The 13127-nt window shown below is 32.3% G+C and overlaps 1 protein-coding gene across 1 annotated transcript in view; it reads left to right on the top strand.

Moving 5' to 3' along the window:
- The first annotated feature begins 445 nt into the window (after positions 1 to 445).
- Positions 446 to 13127, top strand: part of LOC114328114 (odorant receptor 4-like) — a 37618-nt gene continuing 24936 nt past the window's right edge. The window contains exons 1-3 of the mRNA XM_050644138.1: positions 446 to 641; positions 3168 to 3293; positions 8749 to 9002. Of these exons, the coding sequence (XP_050500095.1) occupies positions 446 to 641; positions 3168 to 3293; positions 8749 to 9002 (576 nt within the window). The remainder of the gene's footprint in view (positions 642 to 3167; positions 3294 to 8748; positions 9003 to 13127) is intronic.

Genomic DNA, 13127 nt, shown 5'->3' on the forward strand with positions numbered 1-13127 from the left:
AACTGACTATACTGTCAATACGTAAATCATAGCACGTATAGAATAACATATACTTTTATTGTTGTATATTCTAACAAATTTTAATAGTTTTTTCCACAAACGTGTTAAAAATGCAATAATAAAGTTTAAATTAAATTTTAAAAACCTTCTAAAAAACCTTTTTCAAATTGCTCAAGTTGTACTGTTAATATTAATGTTATTAAATGAAATATAAAAAATATTTTGACGTTTGTTTTCAAAATTTGACATTTTAATTTTAACTGCAGTACCAAAACGCTCCTATGGAGTGCTAAAAGTTGCATTTTTAACACGTTTGTAGAAAAACATATATGTTTTACAGATGTGAGTGATGTTATGTTCATCAACTTGGTGGAAAAAATCAAAGCATTATTTATTAATAATATAGTATGTATAATTATTTTTTAATGATATGATTTTAGGCAAAATGCATACGGAAAATATAAAAAAAATTAAAGTTATGCAAAATTCTTTAATGCTATTGAGAATTCCGTTTCTTTTTCCTACTACAAGCGAAATGAATGACCCAAAAACAAATATTTATATCAAATTTTTATTGGTTAATTTGAGTTCGATGTATTATCCAATTGGGGCAGCCATGCATATGATATTCAACGCAAGAAGTAAGTATAAGGTATAAAACAATGGTGAAGCTTGAGCCCGTTACTCTTTATTACGTTTATGGACGAAATAATAAAAGAAACAAAATCAAAAGTCAGACCACTACACATAGGGTATAGAAATCTAAATAGCACTGAGAGAGCAGATTGTACATTCGCCGACGATGTAGTAATTTTAGCAGCGACTGAAGGCGATTTACAAAGAAGCGGAAAAACATGGAACGCAGTTTTAAAAAAGTATGGTATGACTATGAACAAAGAAAAATCGAAGGTAAAATCAAAGAAAGAGAGGACGTACATATTCGGATAAATGATACAGAAATTAGACAGGTACAATCATTTGAGTACTTGGGAGTAACCATTGAAGAAACAGGTAGACAGGGAGCTGAGATCAATAAAAGAATTGATAAAGTGAATAGACTGTACCACGCAATATGAGGTCTGTTCCAACCAACAGTCAAACTAGTCAGAAATCATCAGCAAACAGTTGGTCGGTGCGAGAACATACTACAGTCGTCAGTGCTATCCCCTCTACTCGCGCTGGTCAACTATTCGCTGATAGTTTCTGACTGGTTTGACCGCTAGTTGGAACAAACCTCCATAGGTTTCTTATTATACAGGGTGTTTGGTAAAGAATGGGCCATAGCTTAACCTCAGCTTCCTAAGGTTAAAACAGACCGATTTAAGCTAACTTACCTTAGTACAAAGTTTATAATAACCGAGATACAGGGTGTCAAAGCTAAACTTTTTTTTTATTTATTATTGAATATTTCCTGCTACGTATGAGATAACAACATGAAATTTGGTATGTGGGGGTTTTTTGGGACGAAAAAACTAAATTATGTATTGCCCAGACCCAGAGGGCGCCACATACGCCTTTCAGCACTCATTTATTACGTTTAATTTTTTTTATCCCTCACTCTGTATAATTTTTACATTAAAATTTTTATTCTACTATTAGTTTTACTTAAAAAAGGTATACTTCTTTCATCTCCCTAAACTCAACCGTTTTCGAGATAAACGCATTTTAAATCTGCGATACACCATCATTTTTAGCATATCATTGTAGTTACACCCGAAAAATAACTTAAAACCATAAAATTATCCAAAAATGTATCGCAAATTTCTTCAAATGGAATTTGCGATGCAATGACATAAATTTGAGAACTGGCACAATTATTATGGTTTTAAATTATTTTTCGGGTGGATATCATATGATATTATGCTGAAAATGATGGTGTATCGCAGATTTAAAATGCGTTTATCTCGAAAACGGTTGAGTTTAGGGAGATGAAAAAAGTATATCTTTTTTAAGTAAAATTAATAGAAGAATAAAAATTTTAATGTCAAAATTATAGAGAGTGAGGGATAAAAAGAATTGAACGTAATAAATGAGTGCTGAAAGGTGTATGTGGCGCCCTCTAGGCAATACATAATTTTTGGTAGGTAATTTAGTTTTCTCGGCCCAAAAAACCCCCACATACCAAATTTCATGTTGTTATCTCATACCTGGCAGGAAATATTCAATAATAAATAAAAAAAAAGTTTAACTTTGACACCCTGTATCTCGGTTATTATAAACTTTATACTAAGGTAAGTTAGCTTAAATCGGCCTATTTTAACCTCAGGAGCCTAAGGTTAAGCTATGGCCCATTCTTTACCAAACACCCTGTATATAAAAACAATTATTAATAAGAAAGTAGTATCGAAATATACGAAAATAAAGGTATTTAAGGCTATATACAGACCAGTACTTACATACGGATGTGAATCCTGGGTACTAAATAGACAACACAAAAGTAAGATACAGGCAGCAGAAATGAGGTATCTACGCAGAGTTCAAGGTGTCACTAGAAGAGATAGGGTAAGGAATAACTACATAAGAGAAGAACTGAGAATCGACACAATAATGGAGTATGTTGAAAAAAGACAATGGTGGGGCATTTACAACGACTACAGAAAGAAGTACCAGTTAAAAAGATATGGGAAACGAAGGTGTAGGAGAAAAGAAGTAGAGGAAGACCGAGAGAGACATGGAACGAAGTTATGGCAAGGATTCTTGACAAAAAGGAGTATCATGGAAGGAAGCTAAGGCTATGACACAAGACAGTAAGCAATGGAAGAGACTTGTACACCATTAACAGAGCACACGTCATACCTACACCTGAGAGGGTAGAAGGTCTAAAGATTATAATATAATCTAGATTATACTATAGTATAGTATTGTATAATATAATAAAGATTATAATATAATCTTCTATTTATATATTATATAGAAGTAAGTATAAGTTATATCGATGGCATAGAAGACATTTGTGTATGTGCATTAAAACATACTATTCAGTACAACAAATTTAAAGTTTGGGAATGTAGCTTTTGTAAGCCGTTATAGTTATGTTATGTTAACTGATTAAAAAGAAAAATAAATGATAAAAATAAAATCAAATGAATATAGACAAATGTGCAATTATTAAAATTTTATTTAATTTATTTGCTTCTTTTAACGTGTATGCATTACCTATTTTTTAGAGGGTATAGTTGATACAATCGACAAAGACATTGGTGCAATCATATCATATTTTGGATGTACCTACTTCCTGTTTAGATATTTACTAAACCTTAAAAAAGTCATTCGTTTGTACAAAGAATATTCAGGTAAGATGAGGTAAAAACATATTTTTATAACAAAATTTTAAACAACGTTTGAAAGTTGAAAATTAAAATTTTTGAGGTATTAGGTCTGATTATACGAGTATTAGATCCCTGTTGAGCTGCTACCCCCACCCCCCCCCTCCCACTTGCAGAAATTAAAAAACAAATAGCGCTGATTTATGAGCTGTTTATGAGTTTTCATATTCCGCAAATTGAAAATTTTGAGCTTGTTACACTGGGCAGAAATTTAATAGTTTAGTGGGGGCAGTGGCGGATCTACGGGAAGGGAAATTCCCCCCCAACAAGAAAAAAAATTGTTGAAAGATAAAAATATAGTAGCTGACATGAAACTTTAAACCACAGACAGACAAATTCAACCCAATAAACACGCTAGTTAGAAATATTAAGGGAACTTAGTACTAAGGGAAGTTATGTCTTTTATGTAGTTTGGGTTTATCTTTTTTATGTCTTTTGGTTGGTGTTTTATTAGAAGTTCCTCCTCTAAGGCAAATTTCCCCTCCCGAGGCCAATGTCTATATCCGCCACTGAGTGGGGGCCCCCACCACTTAAAAATAGGGATATTGAAATCCATCAAAATAACTACAAACTCTTATTAAAGTACTTAGAAATATGTACCTATCAAATGAGCTCTAAAAGAAGTTGATAATATCAAAAATGCTCAAAAAATATGTGCAAAAAAATGTTATTGCTTTTTTTAGAATAACTACGTTAATTTTTATGATATCCAAATTCATCCAAAAACCATTTGAAAGATAATGAAAGATAATGTCAAGAGCTATAAAATTGTATTAAACCTAATTTTTATATTCCTTATTTTTTTAATATAAAAGGTTAAAGGACCCCGGTTACATGGTTCTCGCAGTAAATTTAGGCTTTAAACTTTTCTATCTCGGTTATATTGTATCGTACAAAAATAAAAAACAAGTAAAACCTTTTCTAAAAAAAAACCTCTAATTTCGTTCCCTATTATTTTTTACGTGTATGATTTAGAGTAAAGTATCAAAAGAAAATATAATTTACGATAATTTGAAAAATTCAGATTTTTTTAAATCATATATTTTTAAAAATATGCCTTCTAAACCGTCAAAATGTTTGAGGTCATTAGATATTTATGCCAAAGTAAAGAAAGTCTCATAGGGATTACTAAAAACTTTAATTTTTGTGGAAATGCCGTTCACTATTTCCTAAAAAATTCAAAAGCGTCCTCTTATTTTTATTCAACTTGCTTAACCCGTAAGTACTAACATCTTAAATCAATGACGTAAACACTAACTAACCGCCTGACAGACGGGTTTAACATTTTACTGGTTATTTTTGTTTTTCTTAAATATTTTAATGCAAAAAATATCTCGATGACTTTGAAAGTATTGATTATCTAAAAAACACAATAATTAATCTAGTTTTTCTGTGTTTATTAAAATAAAAAACATTATATCAAGAATGGAAGGATTGTTTGTGTACCTTTTTACTCCTGAGAAAAGTGTGATAAAAATTAAACAAATTAAAGAATCTTTATAAAAATTTCTAATCGAGTTAAACAAAGAGTAAGAAAAATGAAAATAAAAAGGTTTTTAAAATATGTTAAAACAAAAAAAAACTGACCAGTGTAGCAATGGTAGTCAGTGGCAACATTTTCATCACAAATTGATTCCACTTCGCTTATGTCGTCTTCTACCTCATCAAACCATTTCAAAAGAATTTCCTCAGGGTCTTTATTCCCTTATTTGATGTTTTTTGACGAACTGGGACACAAACACTAACACCCCGTCTATTAGACGGAAATCACACTTTGAGCCTAAATATCTTTCGAATAACAACCTGCCGCAAATTGCCGAATTCAATACTACTAAAGAACAACCCAACTTGAAAAGTCATAAACGGGTGACCTTCAAAATTTTGTAGGAAGGGAAATATCCCACTTGCGACAAGCGATGCCGTCTGAGAGACGGGGTGTTAGTACTTAAGGGTTAATTTTGATGCTATCAACTTATTCCATAGCTCATTTTAAAGGTATTCCTGAGTACTTTCACAAGTGTATATTTATTAAGTATATTTTATAAAATGAATCGTTTTCCCGTTATTTAAGCTTTAATACTTAGATTTGATTAGTCGCCGAAAAAGATAAAGGACATTCAATTTATCTATAACTCACTTTGAATTAATATTAAACTGTTTTTCAAAGTTTTAATTTTAGTAATGATAACTTTTTTGTACATACTTACAGTTTTTGAATTATTTATTAAAAACCGCTTTAAAACAGACATTTTTTACGAAAAATTAATATCTTTAATCTTTGATGACTCAAAAAGTATTGATTTATTTTAACCATTTTATATAACAAATTTGTTTGAAAATTTGTCTGTCGCAGAGGGGGTGGAATCCACCCCAGAGTAACCTCACTTTTGTTTCTTGAGGTATCCTCTAACCACTCACCATTTTTTGTGAAAATCGAATGGAGGTTTACAGAAATCGAAGGTTATAGTTATTTTTACCTTCAATGACTGCACTATACAAAATAATTTGCAATTTAATAATCAAAATGAGCGTATTTTGCGAGTTCATAATAGTATATTAAGTATGGAGAACGGTAAGTGTTTTATACCGATCGAAGACAATTGTTTGGAGGAGGAGCGGAGCGACGACTCCAATTATTGTCTGAGATGGGTTACCCTTAACGTTCGACATGCTTATAACGTTTTTTGCACGATTGATACATTATAAATTATAAAATTAAACATTTTCGTCATATTGACTAGTTTCATTCATTTTATCAAGATAGATACTTTGGTTGTTAGGTAGTAACTAGGGTGCATAACAACAATGGAGAATTAAGTTTTTATTTAGTTGTCAATAATTTTAAGTACAATTTTGATTATTATAAATTAAAATATGAGCGAAAGTGAATTTGAAGAAATTGAACGGGCTTGGGAAGAAGGGTTTTCCGCAATTATTCCCGAAAAATCCAAAATCCGTTATCAAAATACCTACCAAAGTTTTAAAAAATGGTGCGAAGGCAAGAATTTAAGAATCGAAGAAAAGACTCTATTGGCATATTTCGTTCAAAGACATATGCAGTTGAAAGCTCCTGGAAGCCTCTGGGCAGAATATTCAATGATTAAATCCACCGTTTTTCTTTATGGTGGCATTGATATTTTCAAGTTTTCAACTTTCATCGCGTATTTGAAGAGAAAAAATGTTGGCTATAGGTCTAAGAAAGCGAGCATTTTTACACGGGAGCAATTTGAAAAATTTCTGATGGAAGCACCGGATGAAGAATTTCTAGTTCACAAGGTAATATAAGCTAGTTTAGGTAAAAGAAATACTCTAATGAAGATTTTTTCATAATTTGTAGGTCGCAATGATATTGGGAATATCTGGTGCCTGTAGAAGAGAAGAATTATATAATATTACTATGAATGACATCCAACAAACCGATGGTATAATGATTGTAAAAGTACCCAATACAAAAACGAACATCCAGCGTACTTTTACAGTCGTTAATAAACCAGACGATAAAATTCCATATTTAGAAATTCTGCAAAATTATATAAAACTTCGTCCATTACAAGTAAAATCAAATCATTTGTTCTTAAGATACGCCAAAGGAAAATGTTGTGCTCAAGTAATAGGGAAAGGGACAATCGGGGGCTGGCCTTCTCAAATTGCCAAATTCTTAAATTTGCCTAATCCCGAGAACTATACTGGCCACTCGTTCAGGAGGACATCAGCAACGCTTTTGGCTAATAAAGGTGTTGATGTCCTCGGATTAAAGCGTCATGGAGGTTGGCGTTCATCGACAGTGGCACAAAGCTATGTAGAAGATTCTCTTCAAAATAAAATAGATTTTGCCGAAAAAATATTGTGCAATACTAGTAATACTACTAATGTATGCGACTCTGCATGAGTTTCTGTTAGAAGTGAAACCACAGCCCAAACAAGTGGGATTTCATTAAATAATTTAACAAATTGTACCATAAGTTTCAATATTAATAAATGATTCGTTAGTTTTCTTTATTCTTTCAAAAAATAAATTAAAATTAAGAGATTTTTTAACTCGACGGTAAGTGAATTACTTACCGTCGAGTTGGAGTACTTACCGTCGAGTTGGATTACTTACCGTCGAGTTGCTAGTAAATGTCACCTACTGACGTAAAATCTGTCACGGTAAACAGTCAAAAATTATCAATCGTGCAAAAATAATTATTAAGAGGCTACATTAGCGCGACATCAAAACGTAAAACGCGTTACAAGATTGCAGCTTTTATTTTGAATATTTTGTTGAGATATTTGGCACACATATTCCTAATATATGTAGTAAAGAATGGCGGTACAGAGCCCAATTTAAGAAATATGTTAGTATGTGGAAATCACTTTATAATTAAATAAAATACTATAAAATCGAGCCTGCACCGCCATTAAGAAGGACAAAAAAATACACTTTCTTCAAATAAACATTTTATCCTATGCCTAGATTTTGTGTCACATTGGAACTACTAAAATTGATTATCCATAACAACTGATTAGGCAACAAACAGAAATATCACTTTTAAATTAAAAAAAAAATTAAATAGCAAATTTAAATTATAAATTTAAATTAAAAACCAAAATACACCATTTTAATAAAATTTTCACCTATGTTGGTTTATCTTTATAGATACATATTTATTTACTTATAATAAAATTGTTTTCTATTACTTCCATTTAGCGCGCCTATGAGTATACTGTCACAATATTGAGGCTTTATCTTAGTTAATGTCAAATAATGACGACGCACTGTTGCCAAAGTTTGGCAGGACTTCCGACAAAGGGTGTGCTACTATTTCCCGAAGTAATATTGATACGCGCTAATGTGGCCTCTTAAAGGATATGCAGTCGCAAAATAATTAATTTTATACATTTGAAGTACAATTTGCTCTTAAGTTGGGAAGATCGGGGGTTTACTTGGGAAGGGGTTGTAGCTCAATAATCGAAATGCACGTGTTTTAAGAGTTTATTCTAAGAATTTATACGCTATATGAATTATATTCGCAATACGTTATATTTTGAATTTTCTGAGCATTTTTTTTAAGTTGAAACAATTAAAGGGTTGTTTGGGGGTGAAGGCGACGAACTCAAAAATCGAAACTACATAATTGCAAAAGTTCATAAATAGCTAGCAATTCTGCGGCAAAGATCGATTCAATCGAGTTGTAAAGCCGGGGGAGGGGGCTGAGTTGTAAAGCCGGTCGCTCACGGTACTGCGGGTCGTTCGAAAATATCGTCGATGATATTAGTTCTGCAGTACTGCAGCAGACATGCCAGTCTGTGGTAACATTATACAATTTTGTTGGATGCACGTTCAAACACGATCAAAATTTTTGCCAATTAGTCGAATTCGATAAAATTGAACGACGTCGCAGTACCGTGAGTGGCCGTCTCTAAACTATACCCGTTTTAGATTTCGAGTCGTTTGGACAACCTAAAAATTTTACAAAACGAAACCATTATTATAATAAGTTATCCAAAATATACATATCGTACCATACATGTGTAATTACTACTATGATATCCGCTACGTTTTTGTACATACCAGAATGTGAAAAGGAAAATATGGAGAAGGGATTAACTGAAGTGTGTGGTTTACCAGCTCCAACGTGGTTGCCATTCGAGTTTGATTATTTCCCGGTAAAACAGCTTGTCTATTTATACCAGGTAATAAAAATCAATGTACCTACTATAAGGCTGTTCAATAAGTTTTGCTGTTCTATAAAGGCATGTATTCATTACGTTGGTGCTCCTTGCTTCGTGTAACTGCTCCACATAGTTGGTGCTCCCGAAACGGCGCTCACCCTCAGCGATCCAATCGGTGGCGGTTTATATGTAGAGGAGCGCATGCCGTATCCACTCGAGCAGTTACACGGAGCACCAACGTAATAGATACGCATGGTATAATCAAAGAATACATACCTACCACAATAACCGACACGAACGGATTATCTATGAACTAAATTTTTATGCGCATGTCCGAGATCGGCCATTTCTCAATTTGCCTCAATAGCAAATAATTTTGGTGACGTTTGTCTTATACAGGATCGGCGTTTGTTGTTTGTTTGGCTTGGCTTGGTGTAGTATTTATTCGTGTGTACATAGTTAAGTGGTTTATTTACTGTTGGAATGGCTGCGAAACGACGAGGGTTTTCATATAGGTATATTTCGTGGCTGCCAGAAAAGAACAGGGGATGCTTTAAGCCTATTTTCAATATGTTGCAATTTTGTTATACCTTATTGTCACATATTATAAATATTGAGATAAACACCAATAAAGGTTTAATTCTTATGATATCTAAAAACTACTTAGGAGATTCTTAGCAGAAGTTTAGCAATTCTTATTCTATAATCTTAGTATAATATTAATCTATATTAACTTATTAATATAATAATGCACCAAAAAACTGCTAACATTCCATATTTTTGTTCAGTGGCGTGCGGACAATCCTGGTCCTTCGCCTGGATACAAATTCTTAGAAAATTTATATAGACTGATATTTCTAGTTATTGTTCTGAATTGATAGTCTAGTCGATAGTACTCAGTTTTTGCTACCACATGGCAAGAAAAATCAAAATTCATGAAAAAGTGACATTCCTTGTTTTTCCCCTGTACTCTTCATATGAGAGTGATTACAAAGACACATACAGAATAATTTTTTTCTAATTCCACTTTAAATTTACCTTACCTTTCATCAAAACTATTACCCAAGAAAGTTATCATTATTATCACAAGAGAGTGAGAGTAAATTAAAAATAATGCAAGGCATATTTATCTCTATACTGCAGAATTACCAACCCATGTTTTAAACCTTAAGTATTTTAAACCCCAAATTTGATCTTACTGTATACTTCATTTATTACGTTATATTTGTATTTCAGGGCTGATCTGTGGTTAAGTGCTGCCAATAGGATGAACTTGATGGAAAAGAGTATTGAAAGCTTGCACAAGTATTTCAAATTGTGTGAGCTGCATTTTGAATCCTACCCCGATATTTGACTTTAAAGAATGTACCTACTTTTGGCTGGTTTCCAATACAATACAAATTAAAAATATTGACATTCGATTTTAACATACAGTTTCTTGTTGTTGATCACGAACATTTGTCACCCAAAAAGAATTGGATTCCGTGACGGTTACAACGACTGTGTTATTTTTCGATTATATTACGAAATATTATATTACAAACAAGTAATTGGTCCTAGGTTTTCACCCAAAGTAATCGAAACTAGAACTGGAAGTCGATATTTGAACTCTTCGTGTAACTTTGCGTCGATTGATATACGATTTTACTAATTTTTAGTCATCTTTATTTACATTCATATATTTTGAGTGACTTTAAAACAGTACTTACGGTTGTAATTCTAAAACCGAAGTCCGATGTCAAATTTCTCATCTTTAATACCATCCATGGGTTATAAACTTTCATTCGACACCTCATTTGTCATTCTATCTGTATTAGTAACTGAGGAGTTGTATTCGCGGTAGGACGGACAGACAGTCATGAAACCAGCAGTATAAATTTGTTCTCGTCTTGCGAATGCGCGCCGAATAATATATCATAATGTATCACTTGTGCTATTGCAATGACTTTAAAAGAGTACTTCCGGTCGCATTTCTAAAACCGGAAGTCCTAGGTCAAATTTCTCACCTTTAGTATTATCCTTGGATTATGAGCTTTTATTTGACACCTCATTCGTGATTCTACCTGGTATAGTGACGGAAGGAGTTATATTCGCGGTCGGACGGACAGACAGCCTATTAGGTCACACCAAGTCGTTCAAATTCTCACCAACTTGTTCACATTTTTTCAAAATTGGTGAAAACAACAAATTATATTTTGTATCGTTGTATCAATATAAGCCAAAAAGAATAATTAGTGAATGTCACGCCACTATAATATATTTTATTCTTGGTCTTTCAATGCTAAAATCAGGATAAAAAGGTATTTTATCCATGGTTTTAATCAATATAATTCTCACCATTACTTTGTGTTGTATTTGCAACCTTTTGTAAATAAAAAATAATTCCACCATATTAAGAATGTCAACAAAAGCCGGCCCTGCATGCAACCTTTTTCTCAGTGCAACTAAAATTTTATTGATACAGGCCAGAAATGTGTGAGACTTTTCTCAGTGTACTCATGTGTTCTCTTGGCAACTCGATACTGAAATTAAGTACATTAGTCCAGTCGGGTTAGACGAATAGCAGGCCTAACCTTGCATTAGGAGCTGCCCCAAATTTTATTTTTGTAATCTTTAGGGAAGGTCAGTAGTAGTGTAAATTTAAAATCTCGAGTAAATTCCGCCATTTCGTTAGCCGCCATCTTGATTTTAAACGAGAACCGTTTTTGCTCAATATCTCCGCCATTTTTAACTTTTCGAGAAAAAGTATAACAACCAACATTGTTGAAAATGTAATTTTCTATCATTTCTATTTTTATGATTTTTTCGTGCCATCGATATTTTCTGAGTTATAGCAGAAAATAGTGACAGTTATATATAAATAGAGCATAATTATTGAATTATATCGTTTATTGTTAGTTTTACGACAAAAATGTTCCTATTCAGAAATAGAGAGAATTGAATTCTACACAATTTTAGTTTCTTACATTTTTTTGCTAATGTAAATATTTAAGGTAGTATGTATGCGATAATGGCGCGAGCGTAAGGTCTGATTGATTTTGTAGCAATTGTTTTTGTTCAATATCTACGCCATTTTTAACTTAAATTGTTCCAAATATGATTTCCTACAATTTCTTTTAAACAATTTTTTTCATGCGGTTGATATTTTCCGAGTTAAGTGGGAAAATAGTAAAAAGTGGTGGGGGAGCTTTATTACTGAATTGAATCTTTTTTCTGAGCTGCCCCAAATTTTATAATTCTATCCTTTAGGGGAGATCAATAGTAATGTAAATTTAAAATCTCGACTGAATTCCGCGGTTGCATTAGCCGCCATATTGATTTTAAAGGAGTTGTTGCTTAATATCTCCGCCATTTTCAACTTTTCGACAAAAACGGTAGGAACTGAAATTGTTGGAAACGCAATTTCCTACAATTTATTTTACACAATTTTTTTATGCGATCAATATTCTCCGAGTTAAGGAGGAAAATAGTGGGGAAGCGGAGGGGAAGCATAATTATTGAATTGTCTCATTTATTATTAACTTTACGACATAATTGTACATAAACAAAAATAAATAGAATTATATTTTATACAATTTTTGAAACTTCCAATGAAACACCAACCAAACTAAGTACATAAAAGACATAAATAATAACTTATATGCATTAAGTTCACTTAATTTTATTAACTAGCTGGTTTCATTGATTGAATTTGTCTGTCGATAATTAAGTTTCATGTCAGCTAACATATTTTAATATTTCAACAATTTTTTTTTAATTTTGGACCCCTTTGCGGGGAATTTTCCCACCCCCCTCTTAGACCCGCCACTGGTTCTCTCGAAAAGTTGTAGTAAATCGTAATTGCAACAATTTCAATCCTTACACTTTTGTCGAAAAGTTGAAAATGGGGAAGATATTGAACAAAAACAATTGCTTTAAAATCAATCGGGTCTTACGCTCGCGCCTTTACCGCATACGTATTACCTTAAATATTGATTTTATCAAAAAAATGAAAGAGATCAAAATTGTACAAAATTTAATTCTCTTCATTCTTGTATAGATCAAAATTTGTTGTAAAAGTAATAATAAACGAGATAATTCAATAAATCAATAATTATGCTTTAACTGTCACTGTTTTTTCCCCATAACTCAAGATGGCGGTTAACG

Source organism: Diabrotica virgifera, chromosome 2 (assembly GCF_917563875.1).
Source record: "Diabrotica virgifera virgifera chromosome 2, PGI_DIABVI_V3a".
NCBI classification, from domain to species: domain Eukaryota; kingdom Metazoa; phylum Arthropoda; class Insecta; order Coleoptera; family Chrysomelidae; genus Diabrotica; species Diabrotica virgifera.